This window comes from Sebastes fasciatus, chromosome 3 (genome assembly GCF_043250625.1).
Source record: "Sebastes fasciatus isolate fSebFas1 chromosome 3, fSebFas1.pri, whole genome shotgun sequence".
NCBI lineage: Eukaryota > Metazoa > Chordata > Actinopteri > Perciformes > Sebastidae > Sebastes > Sebastes fasciatus.
In genome coordinates, this window is record NC_133797.1 from 20,639,492 (window position 1) to 20,655,557 (window position 16,066).

Below are 16,066 nucleotides of genomic sequence, written 5' to 3' on the forward strand. Positions count from 1 at the left end.
CCAGATAGACAAAAACACTTGCCTCACATTTCCCTTCACTAATCATGAAGCCGGTAGAAATCAGCACACAGCTCAGCTCTGCTGCTCTTAAATTAATCTCAACTGTTCAAATGGTGAGCCTCAACATTTACTTTGAAAGCAGAATTTAAATTATTGATCCAAGTTTTAGTGAGGGCACAAACTTTAGATATGAAAATAGTTTAACATTAGTGTACTTGGGTGGAGAATAAAATAGAGTCAATCTCAGACACAATATGATTTAATCTTACAAGGCTCTTACTCACAATAACCTGGTCAACAGCAATTTAACACCCCATTTTAGCTTGAACACGCCCCCTTTACAAATAAAAAAAAAATGCATCTGCTGTCCATCAAATACTTCAGGGGGAATGTGACATTGCTTCGTAGTTCGGGGTCGTAGTGTACCACAAAACATAAGATTTTCACAGGTTTTTCAGGGTCTACAGGACAGAATTACAGGGTTTTCTCTGTAAAAACAAACGTCTGTTAGAATAAAGAGTATAGAATGGGACAAGATCAATTTATAGTGTAGTAAAGTAACTGTATATGTAATTTACTAACTAAAAAAAAAAAAAAAAAAGGTTTCCCCTCGATGCTGGCAATAGTGCCACTGGTATTTTTTTAATACTTCATATTTTCATGGTACTAATACATTTAATACCACTATTTCAATTCATATAGTATATTAAATAAAGAACATATATTCTATTCAATTTAATGTGCTACAGAGAAATATTCCTCAATGAAAAACGTGTAGAAAAAAACCCCATTACATTTTATTCTTCTATAATGAAAAAAGGTAGTTTAAAAAAAACCAGACTTAATTGGGCCAAAATATGAGGATTGGTAATGTGGTATAATCCTAATGAACTACTTTCATATCTCTTCACAGCTACCATGTGTTTTACAGGGCGGTTGAGGGAATAAAAATATATATATATAAAAAAATAATAATCACAAACCCATTTTGAAACGGACTAGTTGAGGGCAAAAGCTGAAAAAAAGACTAATATACTTCCGGAGCTGTTTTACTTCAGGGAATAAAGTAGCACCACAAATTACTATAAATTCAAAGGCAAACTCTGTGTCATGTCTTGGTGTTTGTGACACTTTCCATTTTATACCAGTCCAAAGATCATTGTTGACATATGCCATTAATTACTTCTTTAAAAAAAACAACTGCATTTATCTCTCTTTTGTCTGAACCATTGAAGCATCTCTGCATTTGATGTGGTCTGAAACTGGTAAAGTGAATATTTACTGTGTTAACATTGGGTATGATTGAACTTTGACTCGCAGTGGTGCTGTGCTGGGGAAGCTGCAATAAATTAATTGCAAAAGTAGTCATAATCAGGAGTGCACAACAAAACCACACACATAAATTACATGTTCTGTAGTAGCTCACTCTCTCTAAGCAAACTTGTATATTTTTAGATGACATCTGAATGGATTATGCCTTTGATAGTAGTGCTTTTAAAGAAAATGCATAATGCCAAATGCAACTCAAAGAGTGTACCAAAGAACCCTGGGCTGAGAAACAAGCAGTGGACCAAGATAAACATCAGTGTTTGAGAGGCAGTGAGAGGGAATCCTGAACACTAAACAGCTGCAATGTTACAACAATGCTACAATGTGCATTGTATCTACGTTGAAGTCCAGATGCCCTTAACCCTGAGCAAATCACTGCTGGAAAAGGGGAGCTGAGTGGGATTGATCAGCTGAAGCTACGGACATTGAAGATAGGTTGACGTCAGGCTTGAATCCCCTCTTTAGCTGACGGAAGGTTTGTACACCACAGAGGAAGACAGGCCGACTCAGCTGGGATCAGAAGATGTCAGGGCACGCGTCCCAGTCGCCTTGGTCCTTCGTCTCCCAGTAACCGCCCTTGTAAACATGCAAGGTCTCTCCGGAGACGGGGTCGTCTAACTTCTCAAACCACATCGATTGGTAGTTGTCTGAATGAGCGCCTAAAGGAAAAGAAAGAACGTCTCTTACAAAAAATAAACTTAAGAGGGACCTAAGGCGAGGGTTAAGCAGCCACTGAGCCATGACAACACATCATGCTTGAATCAAGCCGATATGCCCTCACATGCTTGACTAAGAGATACTTAATGTTTCCGATCGCTTGGTCTTCAGATGCACCTTATTCAAACCGAAAGCAAAAAGGAGGCAAATTATAGACAAATCCAGTGACCGCTTGGTGTGTTCTGCCATCTAGTCGTAGTGACTACTGTTTGCTAACAGTACTAACTGGGGACTTTCAGCTGAAAGCGTCCGTGTGCTTGTAGTAACTCATGTAAATGGTTGGTGCAGATAAAAAACACAGATAAGTATGTATTTAATATGGATTTAAGGAAAATTGAAGGCGAGGACACAGCTATCGTCTCTATAAGCAACCACGACACATTGGACTGAAAGTCACCAGTTAACACGGTTAGCAGACACTTTGTACGTGTTGTTTTGTGATGCCGACTGAATGATGTTTACTTTGTGATTTGGTTGCTCTAGTTAGAGAAACTAACGTTATGTTTCATAATAATGCCACAGTTAGTCAGTGTCTCAACCCACTAATGTCGTTAGCTACGCTAGCTAAGCTTAACTGACGTTACTTGTTTCATCACGTTAGGCAGCTGAGAACTGCTCAGGTTCTTTTTCGAACTCCTTGACATCATTGTCAAAAGTAACGTTACATGGAAAGTAAAGGTAAAAAGTCGAAAATTGTACACTTCTTAGGACAACTTGCATTTAAACACATGTATTGTACGGAGATACGGCCGTAGTAATGTCGACTTGTTTACTTCTGGTACTAAGAATCAGGCTCACAACTAATGCCCCGACTACTCAGGACCAAAGTATACTGAACAATGACAAGACAAAATGCTACTCTAAAGTATCCAAGTACTAGGGTTTGTGCCAGTTCTACAGTAAGCTACAGTCTTCTATAAGGTTTCCTAAGGACTACCAAGACAAATCTAAATAACAAAATAAAACAGGGGATACTGGAGAGCAACACTGATGTTACTTGCTTTTGACTTGAGTTCCATAAGGACCTTCATTGCCTTCCACTAAGAGAGACCAAGTTGCAAAGGATGTAAAGGGGAAATGGTTAACAGAGGGTTTTCTTAATCTAAATTAAATTACTAGAAAATGTGAAGAAATTGCACTGTATGTGTTATGTCATGATCAGAATACTTGCTTAGATAAGGGGAGAATGTTGGTCCATAAGGGGCTGAAAATAGAAGAATTAAGGATGAATTCTGAGAGTTGAGACATAAAAGATTGGGTATGATCTGATATGAAAGGCAGTGAATGAAATGTAAGAGGCTACTTGCATGCAACAGGTGTAAGAGGCGGAGAGTCCTCTGTGTCAGCTTAACATCAGCACAAAAAAAGATGTGAATCTACAACTCAAACAGTATCCACAAGCCACACAAATTCCTTGTTTTTGTCCATTTTAAAAGTGCCGTGTGTAGCATTTTAAGCCAAATACAGTGACAGTTAAATATACTAATAGTCAACAAAAGACCATAGTCAAAAGACAATTTGTTTTACCTCTAACTCATACATCACTCCCTGTCACAAAGAGGATCTGTGCTTCTGAAGTTAAAGATTTGTCTTGCTATCTTTGTCTGCAGTACGCTGCCCTCTTCCCATTTGTGCTGTAAAGTAATATCATTTTTTTGGCCAAAAACAAACCCAGGTGATTTCCAATTTAATCTGAGTTGTTGGCAGTGGGCAACCTCCAGGTCTGGCGACGGGCAAAATGCCAAACTCGTGGCTTCAAGACTACGTCCACTTCTTATATACAGTCTATGGTTGTTGGTAGAGGCTGCTAGAAACTACAAATATTTTCAATGCTGGTCTCAGTTGCTTAAGTCAATTATATTTAACGACAAATTAAGAAAATTTTGTGATGTCAAATTGGTACTGGTATTGGTATTGGTATTGTGTCAAACTGTCACTTGTAGCTCTGTCTACTATGAACAAGCTGAAAATGCCTATTGAGGGAATCTTGAGCATCTTACTCCAAACAGCATGCGACAAAAAGGAAGTTTTTTTCCCCACAAATATCAGCTCTTGTTTGAGTAACTGTGAAGTCACTAGAATTGAGAACAAGCTTATCAGCCTCCCATGGATATAATTGGGTCACCGCTCTGTTAAAATGCTACACAAGGCACCTTTAAAAGTACATATTATGTTAAGCTACGAAGTGATACTTGCTTTCATCAGAAACCTCATGTGCTTCTGTGCCAGTCTCCACTGCATCAGCTAAATGGAACAGAAATGGATGAATGGATGGTAAAAGTTGAATGATGTTGAAGACATTTAGCACCTTTCCTATTACACACACAACATACTGTACATGTGTTTTTTTTGCATCTGGACTTGATAAATAGCGTAGATCAAGGGTGGGAAAAGACAGAGAAGAGTACTTGCTTTTCAAGGGTGAATCATTGATTGAATCCTCAGTGACAGCTTAGAGTTGAGACAAAGACAAGGTATTCCAAGACAGACAAAGTGGACATAAGATGAATGGACAGAAAGACATTGGACAGAAACACAAGACAGATAGATAGATAACCGCCAAAAGAAACCTCATTTCCTTCTGTTTTTTACCTTCCTCAGGTGAGCTGGCTGCTTTAACAGCCTCCCTCTCCCTTTCTCGGCGAACGATGCGCTGTTTCTCTTCTAGCCTCTGTTTCTCTGCGTTAGCCTCATCCCATCGGCCGTCCTCCATTAACCTCTGGTCGGGGCGCCGCCGACTGTCTGTTGGCGCCACTCCCTCTTCGGGTTCATTGAGCGCCAAGGCCAGTGAGGAGAAGAAGTACATGTTCTCTGCTCCCTCTCTGTAAAGTCATCACCATAAAAGATCAAAGCTACAACACTTTACAAGCTCCGTTAGTTTACAACCACTTTCTCAATACTACCAGAACTCACGGTAAAGGGTTCTTTCTCCAGATTTCTTTGGCTTTGAGGGTCTGATAGACGGTCCTCTGTTTGCCTTCAGTGCCGTTCTCGCCTTTACTGCTCTGCATTACCCTGGAGAACTCCATCTTCTCATCCCAGGTTCCCGATAGCACGTGGTGGGCCTTCCCGTCCTTATCTGTTACTACTCCTGTTACCTGAGAGACAAAGACTTTCAGTTAAGAGTGTAATCAAAGAGCCAACAGTAGGCAGTACAAGGATTAACATTAAACACAGTTAAATACTACAGCTCTGCCATTAAGTCTACTTTTACAATGTAAACAATGTTGTATTATACATATTCCTGTAAAGAAGCATATCAGCTCTGGCTATATAGTGCTGTATGAAAAAAAAAAAAAACTATAAGCCCACCTTTCTTGGTACATCTCTGGAGAAGTAACTGTAGGGAGCAAACTTGAGGTGGCAGCGATCTCCTGTCTTGTGGTTCACCACATCTATCTCCCCTGACTGGAAGGGGACGAAGGAAAGAGACAAATGTTTAGTTGTAGAAGAATTAGGACCTGATCAGACAGCGCATTTTGCAGGTGGAAAAAGTGGGTGCACTGCATTGCCTTTTTGTTGCCCAAACAGAGCGTTTTTGCAGGACGGGTTTTTTAAAATTCTTGCTGTGCAACTACCAAATGAGTGCTTAACAACACAAACCATGAACTGTACGCTACTTAATAGATAATAGTACAAATTAAAAGAATGAATTTGCAGTATTATTATTGCTAGGCCTGCTGTTTTCTGTTCAGATCGTAGTAACTACAGTTGATAGAGTCATATAGCTCCGGGTATCCAGCAAAAGTCAATGAGAAATACGTTGGGTGTTTTTCTGATCAGAATTAAAAAAATTTCAACTTGAGGCGTTCAGGGTGGTCCTGTAAAAACGTGAGGTGCATAGAGCAGTAAAACGCAAGGCACTCAGCAACGCTAAAGCAGCGCCCAAAACGCTTCACTCTCATTGAAAACAATTACAAAAAGCCGCCCCAGGCTGCTAAAACATACTCTGTATGATCATGGCCTTAAAGGATAAACCCAGTAGACTTATAAGCAAAACGTTCCATTAAGACGACTATGTAGTTAGTAGTTGTGTTAAGGTTTTATCAGCTTTAAATTTACCTGGTCAATCCATAATTTTCCAACAATGATGTTGTGTACTGTCGTAGTCACTTTCTTCCATGAGTAGTGATTGTTGCTCTTCTCAAATAAACACTGGATAGAACCTGAGGATAGAGAGGGAATAATGTTCGACCTGGCAGTATTCATTTTAAACCTGCTCACCCAAAATATAAATGTCACATGTGGTCCGCACACACTCACCCAAAGGCATGATAGAGAGATATTTCCCTCTAAACTTGCTGGCCAGGGTAATTTCTTGTCTGAGGGTCCAGCCCTTTTCAGAGATGGCATGGTGAGCTGCAGCAGGTGGGTGGTGACTCACCTGTGAAGAGAAGAGAGATAGCAAGTCAAGATTTGACCATCACAATTATGTGATGGCTTAAGACTATTCAATCAATTAAACATGCTTGCATAAACGTCCTTCAAGCATGCTTATATTTCCAGTGTTTTTTTTTCGATATACCTGTTCGCAGAGGGAGCGGTAGCCACAATCTTTTAGCCGATCAAGCTCAAAGGTTTCTCCCAGCAGAGGATTGAAGGGTTTTCCTGTGCGGTGGACCGTGGTGGAGTAGGAAGAGACTGTGAACGCGGCCACATAACACATCTGCTCTAGAGAGCTCTGACATTTAGCAGCCTTATCCAGCAGCTCGTAGTACTCCAGGTCTTCGGATAGACGTTGCAGCATCGAGAGGGGCTCGTTGAAATTCACCTAAAGTCACAGAGAGAAGAAGTACTGATTACTTCTAGTTACTCTAACAAGGAAAAGCCACTTGGATACAAACATGAGTGAGTGTTTCTTACAGGCATTGGTATCTTTGAGAGCTCCTTCCCAATACAGTTCTTCATGATGCTCCACAGATTGAGGTAATAGTTGGGCTTGTCAGGGATGCGAGTCCGTCTTTGTCTAACTGGCTCTAACTCAAGGGGCTGTGGAGACTCTGGGTTGGATGCCAAAGACAGCTCATCAAACTGGAAGAAGAGAAGGAAAACAGCCTTAAGGGTCAGGTGACTGTGGCTTGTTGATGAGCAGAGGAGGAGAAAAGTCAATACTAGGGCTGTGCAATTAATTGAAATTTGATCGAAACTGAAATATGGCCAAATGCAATTTTGAAATTGAAGTATTTGTTAAAATCGCAATAGTTTTTAAAAGCAAATTGTCAAAATACCATTTGAATTTAATATTGTGCTGCAGAGATGTCCTGGCCTACACATCATATTTTACAGACTTAAGAAAACACCTTTGTTTGGTACAGATCCCTATAAAAAAAAAAAAAAAAAAAAAAAAATCACATCATAATCATTTTAATATGTTTAGCAATGAAAATGAGAATAATGATTTAAAAATCATCATTCCCTCTAATATCGTGAATCATATCGCAATTGCAATATCAAAATAATCGCAATTAGATATTTTTTCAAAACCGTGCAGCCCTTGTCAATACACATCAGAACTTCATCGCAAAAACAAAGTTGACCCACATTGACTGACTGATCGTCCATTCCAGTCTCACTGCTGAGCCCACTAAGGTTGCTGTTAGATCTCCTGGTGGACAGATAAACACATTTAAAACAAAGCAGTACACAAGGAGACAAAATGACAACAAAAAGCAAGGTTGATATTAAGAAATAAAACCAGTGACATTTGAAAAAGACAGACAGTTAATCACCTGTGATACTTGGGGTCAGCAGGGACAGTAATAAACTGGTCTGGGTCTTCCATAGCGTCAAAGAACTCATTGTCATCATCCTCGTCACTGGCATCACCTTTTACTGAAACGGCACCTAAGGTGAAGAGACGAATAAATGACTAAATAGCTCGACTGGCCTTTGTTGATTGGCGCAAGTACGTAGCATAACGAGCATACTTTGAGGAACATTAAGGGTCCAAAGACAGAAGCTTACCTTTGTTACCTAAGGTGGGATTGCTGAATGAAGAGGGGACTGTAGATCCTCTGAAAGCTCTTTCCAAGTGATTGTGCTGTTTGGCCAGCTGCTCCAGAGTCTCCTCCAGCCGTATCCTCTGGTCCCGTTCAACCTGTAAGGCCTTCGTCCAGCGCTTACTGTGGTTCTGGGCCAGGGAGAGGAAGTCTCTACATGCCTTGGGGAACAAGCAGAAACAAGAGCAACATTTCAGCAAAGGAGTCAACAGCAACGTTGTGCGTTCATCAGCAAATTTACTCTTTGTTGACTTACATTAATCATGGCATTAGAGGTGATTCTGAACAATGTGGCTCTCTCTGTAACTTGTCTCATCTTTTCCCCCATGTCTCCTCCGACACGAATCCCCTCCAGTTCTGACAAAGACCTGTTATGTGTGGAATAAAATGAATAGGCAAACAAAATAATTAAAGATAATATTGTTTTTTCTAAAGTAATCAAACTGCTCAGTCTGATAATCGATACCTTTGCAGGGCAGATCCATGCTTGACAATGAGATCATTGCAGGTGTTGAGGTCCTCCACCTTGCTGCCCAGTGTGCGTAGTGTGGACTGGATTTCTAAGTTACGGCAGCCTCCACCCTGTCCTGCGGAGGGGGGCGCTGCAGGACAATCGTCACCCGAGTCATCTGAGGGAGAGAATGGGGAAGATAATGAACAAAAACAAAACAAAAAAACAGACAGAGAAATACACACATTTCTGCCTGATATAGGTGCTACTGTATAAGCTGTCTCCAACACACTGTATTTATTTTCCCTCTCACCAGATTCAGCCTGCATGTGGACGGCCTTCGCCTTGGCGAGCTCCAGAGCAGTGATCCATCGTTGTCGCTCCACTTCTGAGCTGGCCTTCAAGTGGTAGGTCTGCGCACCTCCGTTGGAAATGACAAAATTGCACGAGTCCTCCACAGCAATATTGGCTGTGGCCAAGTTGATGGTGCCTCGGCATGTGTGACCCATCTCTGCCTGGGTCCTGGACACAAACAGAATGCAAAGTATCTGAATCCCTGTTTTGTGAATTAATTTTTTTTTTCTTCTTGTAAAGCAACTGCACATCTGCTTAAAACTGTGCAAACAACATGCTATATAAGTACTTATTAGGGCTGGGCGATATGGAGATCAAATCATATATCACAATATCGATATTGCAATGATATTGTGGGGTTAACCATTGGTGCTTTTACAAAATATTTACACAGTGAGATTTTGATAAATAATCATCAGTAATGTGGATATAATGACTGAGTGGGTAAAGGCAAATAATAGAACAGCTAGAACAGATTGGTAAATTCAGAAAATGAAATCACTTTACTGTAATGCAGCTTTTAAAACCAGGAAAAGACCACACTTATGCCATATTATGATATCCAAAATCTAAGATGATATCAAGTGTCATATCACAATATCGATATATTGCCCAGCCCTAGTACTTATTTGAGTACACTTATCATTTAATTGTCCTTTAAAAGCTAAATTAAAAGACACTGGGTTACTTATAAATGTATTATATATCACCCACCCCTTTGTTAAACTCAACACACCCCCCTCCCTTAGGTACCTCCTTGGCTTCTTGTTGAGCCAGGGAAAACTCTTTTAAATTAATTGCAAATTCAGTCATATACATGTAAGTTACCTGTAGTAAGACAGCAAGCCATTGCTCAGAACAAACCAGCGTCTCTGGTAACCTTTAATGTAGTTAGTCCACTTGAAGAGCCAACCCTTGTACGTGTCTCCAGGGGTTGGAGTAGGGGACTTAGGCTCCGACATCACAGCAGCCTGTGGTTTCACTGGGTGAACTTATAGCCTGTTGAAAAAAACAACCAAAACGTATCAAGATTGCTATTAAAAGTTGGACATGCTACTGTTCAGCCTGCTTAATGCACAATTGACACACGAAATGTATGCACAAATTAGTCTTATGGTTGCTACAGACACTATCGTGACAGAGTGAATTGGATCGTTAATGTCAACACCTTTAGATTCATTGTGTCATCCTATTATGACATACATTAACTTATCATTAGCTATACAAGGAATAATGATGTGTTGGTTTAATTTTCTTGTTAAAAAATCAGCAAATAGTCTACTTGTCTCAACTAAACAATTAATTATAATATAAATTTAAATTTAAGTTTTCTGAATTTTTTATTTAAACTGAAAACATTAAATCGAGACATATATACTAACCTCCCAATGTTGGCTGCAATTAGTTGAATAGGGTGAAAAAAACATACTAATAGATATCACCATGAAACTTCATGCAACAATTATTTTTTGTATTAGTTTTTTTTTAAATTCTATGTTTAAATATGCAAATGAGGCATTATCTTATCGAATATGTTCTAATTTGCATATATTTCCAGAACAGAAATCTGAACAATGGATAAAGCCAGGTTAAAAACTATTGTTTCATTTTGTTGACATATAAGAGACAAAGATCTTTACTAAAATAATTGAGAAAACGGCCTTTAAAAGATACGCATTATAAAAATCCATACATCTTGAAGACACTACAGTTGATAGGGTAAAACATTTAACTAATAGATATCACCATGAAACTTCCCCAGTCGCATACAACAATTATTTTTTTTGTATTACAAGTTTTCTTAAATTGGCATTATTGAATGCTAACTTGATGAATTTAGGTAAAAATCGACAGACGCAAACAGACAAAGTAGTAAAATAGAGACCTAAATGTGTATTTTGGATGTTTTCTTTCCACTGGTCTGAAAGAAGACTTGTGCAATTTTGTTAATATTCTGTTTATTGTCAATACTGTATATACTGCTCATATTTTTATACGTCCTATTTAAATAGTTCATATTTTGTTTCACTTTGTTTAGCTCTTTTTCACTGTGTAAGCTGATGCTTGTTTCTGCACTATCCCCTTTGCTGCTGTACACTGCAAACTTCCCCACTGCGGGACTAATAAAGGAATATCTTATCTTATCTTAAATAAAGACTCATTTGCATATTTAAACATAACATTTAAGAAAACTTGTAATACAAAAAAATAATTGTTGTATGCAACTGGGGAAGTTTCTTGGTGATATCTATTAGTTAAATGTTTTACCCTATCAAATCAAATATTCTTTTAATGAGAACCAAAATGTGTTAATGTAACAATTTTGAATGCCTTTGTTTTAGTTTCATGACAGCTATTGCACATTTTGTGGCATGAGGTTAGGAACATGTCCAGTAGTAAAGAACAAGGGGAAGAAGTACTTATCAAAGTTTCAAATGCATTTGGATTCTGATTATAAGTAGCAGATAGAAAATTGAATTCAGCTCTTTTTTTAAGTTAAATGTGGTTATAACAACAGAACTAAAATTACAGTAAATAAAATAATGCAAAGATTAACACTAAATTATTTTTTTAAAAACCCAGTTGATTAACATTTCCTCTCCTATGGTTACACCCTAACAGTTATAATTATACATCACATTATTTTTTATTAAGATAATATCTTACCTTATCTTAAAATAGCCCAAAATCTCAAAATTGACCTGTGCATGATTGCACCTGTAGTGTCTCCCCTTAACATTACAAGAGCTATGGACTTTAGGTAAATCCGTCGAAGCCCCCAAAACATGAATCGGGGATAAAGCCAGGTTAAAAAAATATTGTTTAATTTTGTTGACATGTTAGAGACAAAGGTCTTACTGAGGGAATTTTAGATATCTATTTTTTATGAATAAAATATATAAAATCAGGCTATGAATGATATATGAACAAACCTCTTATAAGATAAGATATTCCTTTATTAGTCCCACAGTGGGGAAATTTGCAGTGTAGGGGATAGTGCAGAAACAAGAAGCAGCAGTATATATTAAAAAAAAATAAAAAATCTGGATACAACACAGTGCAAAAAGCAAAACAAAAATAGACAGGCATTTAAAATATGAGCAATTTAAAAAGAAGGAATATTTAATATTTATTGAATGCTAACTTGATGAATTTAGGAAAACTCTACAGACAAAGTATTAAAATAGAGACCAAAATGTATATTTTGGATGTTTTCTTTCCACTGGACTGAAAGAAGAAGACAACCAAAATCTCTAAATTGACCTGTGCATGATTTTACCTGTAGTGTCTCCAGAGCTATGGATGTGAGGTAAATCCATCCAAGGATGAATTAGCACACCGAGCTCTGTTTCTATAATATCACCATAATCTTTACAGCTTGGATTAAACATTAACATGAATCTGCACATTACAACTCAGTGCTGACATGACTCCTGTGTAGCTAACCTTACTGAACCATAACTCTCACAGACTGAGGACCAACACAAAGCTAACTACTGATAACAGCCATTGTAACACTCCGGCTCTTTGCCAGGGTGACATACACTAGAGTCCAGTAAACACAGCCTGGATATACTAAAGGTACTTCGAGGTACTTCTAGGAACTAGGAGCCAATTCCCAACATCAAAGCTCCTTAAAACAGTGTCCGTCACTAAGCTCGCTGCTAGCTGCACAAACAGGAAGCTGTCAGACAGCCTGACACGTCCTACTCCTACCAGCCCAGACGATCGTTTTACAACTCTCTCAGCGTTTCTCTGTGACATTAAAACATGATTACATCTTCATGACGCTTACCTTTAACCGTGCAGGACTCTAGCTGTTAACGCTGTGCATGTCGTGTCGGGTGAAGAGATGTGCTAGCTCTGCTGACTACTTTCATGGATGTGTTTAAGGAGAAGAAGCTACTTGGCTACAGGTTCTTCTGCTTCGTCTTCTTCTTCTTCTCTGAGGTTTTAGGGGAGTTTGGATGCAGTAAAGTTGCATTACTGCCTCCCTCTGGTTATAGCAGTGCATTATTGGTTATTGTCTTCATCAATACAGCAGCAAAGGGGATAGTGTAAAAAAAAACAAGATGCACCAGCTAACACAGTAAAAAAAGAGCTAAACAAAGTGTAACAAAATATGAACCATTTAAATAGAAGGAAGTATAAAAATAGGAGCAGTACAAACAGTATTGACAATAAACAGACTACTAACAAAATTGCACAAGTGGAAAATGATATTGCACAGTGAGAATAACACCTGAGTAGTACTGATAGACAGTTGGTGTACAGTAAAGTGCAGTTCTTGTCAGTTTTTTACAAGCAACAATAAGCAGATTGAGAATTGGACACCTTAACAGTACACTTTTCATTATGTGGAAAAGAGACAGTGGAGCATACAGTAACATGCAGAAAAAAATATAGAGAAAAGAGGCAAGTGATGAGTACACAATTACAGAAAACATGACAAGTAGAGGCCAGTTTATAAAGTAAATTAGAGTGTGGATGGTAGAAATGGCTGTTAGGTTTTATCAGAGTAACTGGACTAAATGCTGCAGAAAGGAGCAGTATATACAGTATTGACAATAAACAGACTATTAACAAAATTGCACAAGTGGAAAATGATATTGCACAGTGAGAATTACTCCTGAGTAGTACTGATAGACAGTTGGTGTACAGTAAAATGAGAATTAATGGATTAATGAATGAATGAAAGAAATTCCACCTGAAAATATCAGGTTATTGTCAGTTTTTCAGTGTGTAAGTGTAAGTGGTCTACTGGGAGCAGTGCTGCTTGTGGTCTACTGGGAGCAGTGCTGGTTGTGGAGTCTGACAGCTGCAGGAAGGAAGGACCTGCGATAGCGCTCCTTCACACACTTTGGGTGGAGCAGCCTGTCGCTGAAGGAGCTCGACTGATGGATGACAGCTTAGCCATCATCCTCCTCTCTCCCACCACCTCCACTGTGTCGAGAGGGCATCCAAGGACAGAGCTGGCCTTCCTGATTACTCTGTCTAGTCTCTTCCTTTCCGCAGCAGTTAGTCCAGTTACTCTGATAAAACCTAACAGCCATTTCTACCATCCACACTCTAATTTACTTTATACACTGGCCTCTACTTGTCATGTTTTCTGTAATTGTGTACTCATCACTTGCCTCTTTTCTCTAGATTTTCTGCATGTTACTGTATGCTCCACTGTCTCTTTTCCACATAATGAAAAGTGTACTGTTAAGGTGTCCAATTCTCAATCTGCTTATTGTTGCTTGTAAAAAACTGACAAGAACTGCACTTTACTGTACACCAACTGTCTATCAGTACTACTCAGGTGTAATTCTCACTGTGCAATATCATTTTCCACTTGTGAAATTTTTTTAGTAGTCTGTTTATTGTCAATACTGTTTGTACTGCTCCTTTTTTTTTTTATAGTTCCTTCTATTTAAATTGTTCATATTTTGTTACACTTTGTTTAGCTCTTTTTTGACTGTGTTAGCTGATGCATCTTGTTTTTGGCACTATCCCCTTTGCTGCTGTACACTGCAAATTTCACCACTGCGGGACTAATAAAGGAATATCTTATTTTATCTTCTTATTTCCTGTTATTTCCCTTACTTTTTACCATACCTTTTATATTTTGGATTGAGTCTAGATGCCCCTTTGTTGCGTTATACCAATTTTGTTGCCACTGTTGATTTAATTTTCCACTCTGAATTTGACAGTCTAATAATAATTTAAACAACTTGTTTTTTTTTTACAGTGGTGGAAGAAGTAATCAGATGTTTTACTTCAGTAAAAATAGTAATACCACAGTATAAAAATACTCTATTACATATAAAAGTCCTGCATTCAGCATTTTACTTAAGTAAAAGTACATAGCATCGAAATATACTTAAAGTACCGAAAGTAAAAGTACTCATTATGCAGAATGTCCCATTTCAGAATCATATATATTATATGACTGGATTGTAATTATTGATGCATTAATGTGTTAATTACTAATGTTGCAGCTGGTAAAGGAGGAGCTAATTTAAACTGCTTTATATACTGCTGGGTAGCTTAACCTATAATAATACACCAGAATTATTAGTTGATTATAAAATGTATATTAATAATCTAAATCTTTGAAGTAAATAGTAACTAATGTTATCAAATAAATGTAGTGGAGTAAAAAGTGCAATATTGGTTTCTAAAATGTAGTGCAGTAGAATTATAAAGTCGCATAAAATGGAAATATTCAAGTACCTCAAAATTATACTCAAGTACAGTAGTTGAGTAAAAGTACTTAGTTACACTCCACCACTGCTTTTTAATCACTTATTTTCCCAATTTGTCTGCTTTTTCATTACCTGAATGTGTTCGGATCCACATGAAAGTCATATTTCTCCTTCGCAGATTGTGATGATTACTGGCTGTACCTGTCTTCATGTTTGAGTGCTGATAGTCAGTCACTACATTTTTTTGTTGCTCTCACCTGTTCAGCCCATTCTAATGATTTGCAAAAATGACATTCAAATAATCTGACGTTCTTTTGCTAATTTCCACCTATAACCGTGAATCACAACTGCAGATCCCATCATATCCGTTTGTGGATCCTTTGATCCACAAGTACAAATCTAGTTTATGTACTTACAGTCTATAACGATAGTATTCACTAATTAAATCAGTGGTTTTGTTATTGTGCTTTAACTTAAACAGTCCCAGATCTACACATTAATGTTCTAATACCCAGACCGGTCTAATAGACCATACCACAGTTGAAGAATTTTCTATAAAACTGAAAGGGACACCCTGCAAGTTATAGTCATGTGCCTTTTAACAAACCATTGCAAGTCTGCCTTCTATTGAAAGTATAAAAATCCACCCTGTTTTTAGACAGTGTCTAATGTAAACATTTGTGGAATGCATATTCACAATGTGGGGTTATATTCTCTCTAATTTGCTGTTAGTTAACCAAAATCAAAGGCCAACAATGGCATTATTGAGCCATAAAGCATGGCTATCAGCCCACTTCCTGTGAAAAATGATCTAATGTATAATTATAACTGTTAGGGTGCAACCATCGGAGAGGAAATGTTAATCAACTGGGTTTTAAAAAAAATTATGTAGTGTTAATTTTTGCATTATTTTATCTACTGTCATTTTAGTTCTCTTGTTAACCACATTTAACTTAAAAAAAGAGCTGAATTCAATTTTCTATCTGCTTTTGCTACTTATAATCAGAATCCAAATGCATTTGAAA

The 16,066-nt window shown here is 37.9% G+C and overlaps 1 protein-coding gene across 6 annotated transcripts; it reads right to left on the bottom strand.

The window, feature by feature from the left end:
* Positions 1 to 243: 243 nt before the first annotated feature.
* Positions 244 to 12,803, bottom strand: osbp (oxysterol binding protein). 6 transcript variants are annotated; one of them, XM_074629518.1, is made up of 18 exons: positions 12,647 to 12,798; positions 9,679 to 9,849; positions 8,810 to 9,018; positions 8,512 to 8,674; positions 8,302 to 8,413; positions 8,011 to 8,206; positions 7,776 to 7,890; positions 7,588 to 7,651; positions 6,910 to 7,077; positions 6,572 to 6,817; positions 6,310 to 6,430; positions 6,109 to 6,212; positions 5,359 to 5,454; positions 4,960 to 5,144; positions 4,639 to 4,868; positions 4,459 to 4,497; positions 4,243 to 4,290; positions 1,699 to 1,988 (listed from the first exon to the last, which is right to left on the bottom strand). In XM_074629518.1, the coding sequence occupies exons 2-18, from the start codon at positions 9,810 to 9,812 to the stop codon at positions 1,846 to 1,848; spliced, it is 2,373 nt and encodes a 790-aa protein (XP_074485619.1). In that variant the 5' UTR covers positions 9,813 to 9,849; positions 12,647 to 12,798; the 3' UTR covers positions 1,699 to 1,845. The 6 variants fall into 6 exon arrangements, with proteins under 6 accessions (XP_074485622.1, XP_074485621.1, XP_074485619.1 ...); XM_074629519.1 differs by lacking the exon at positions 12,647 to 12,798 and adding an exon at positions 12,131 to 12,504; XM_074629522.1 differs by lacking the exon at positions 1,699 to 1,988 and adding an exon at positions 3,196 to 3,392.
* Between the last annotated feature and the right edge of the window lie 3,263 nt (positions 12,804 to 16,066).

Bases quoted from the DNA above. Each gene is read 5' to 3' on its own strand.
- osbp (XM_074629518.1), bottom strand. From the start codon at position 9,812: ATGTCGGAGCCTAAGTCCCCTACTCCAACCCCTGGAGACACGTACAAG. The intron at 7,078-7,587 runs GTGGGTCAACTT...CTCTTCTTCCAG, and splicing joins TGGACGATCAGTCAGTCAAT to TTTGATGAGCTGTCTTTGGC. The intron at 4,291-4,458 runs GCAAGTACTCTT...TGTTCCATTTAG, and splicing joins CAATGATTCACCCTTGAAAA to CTGATGCAGTGGAGACTGGC.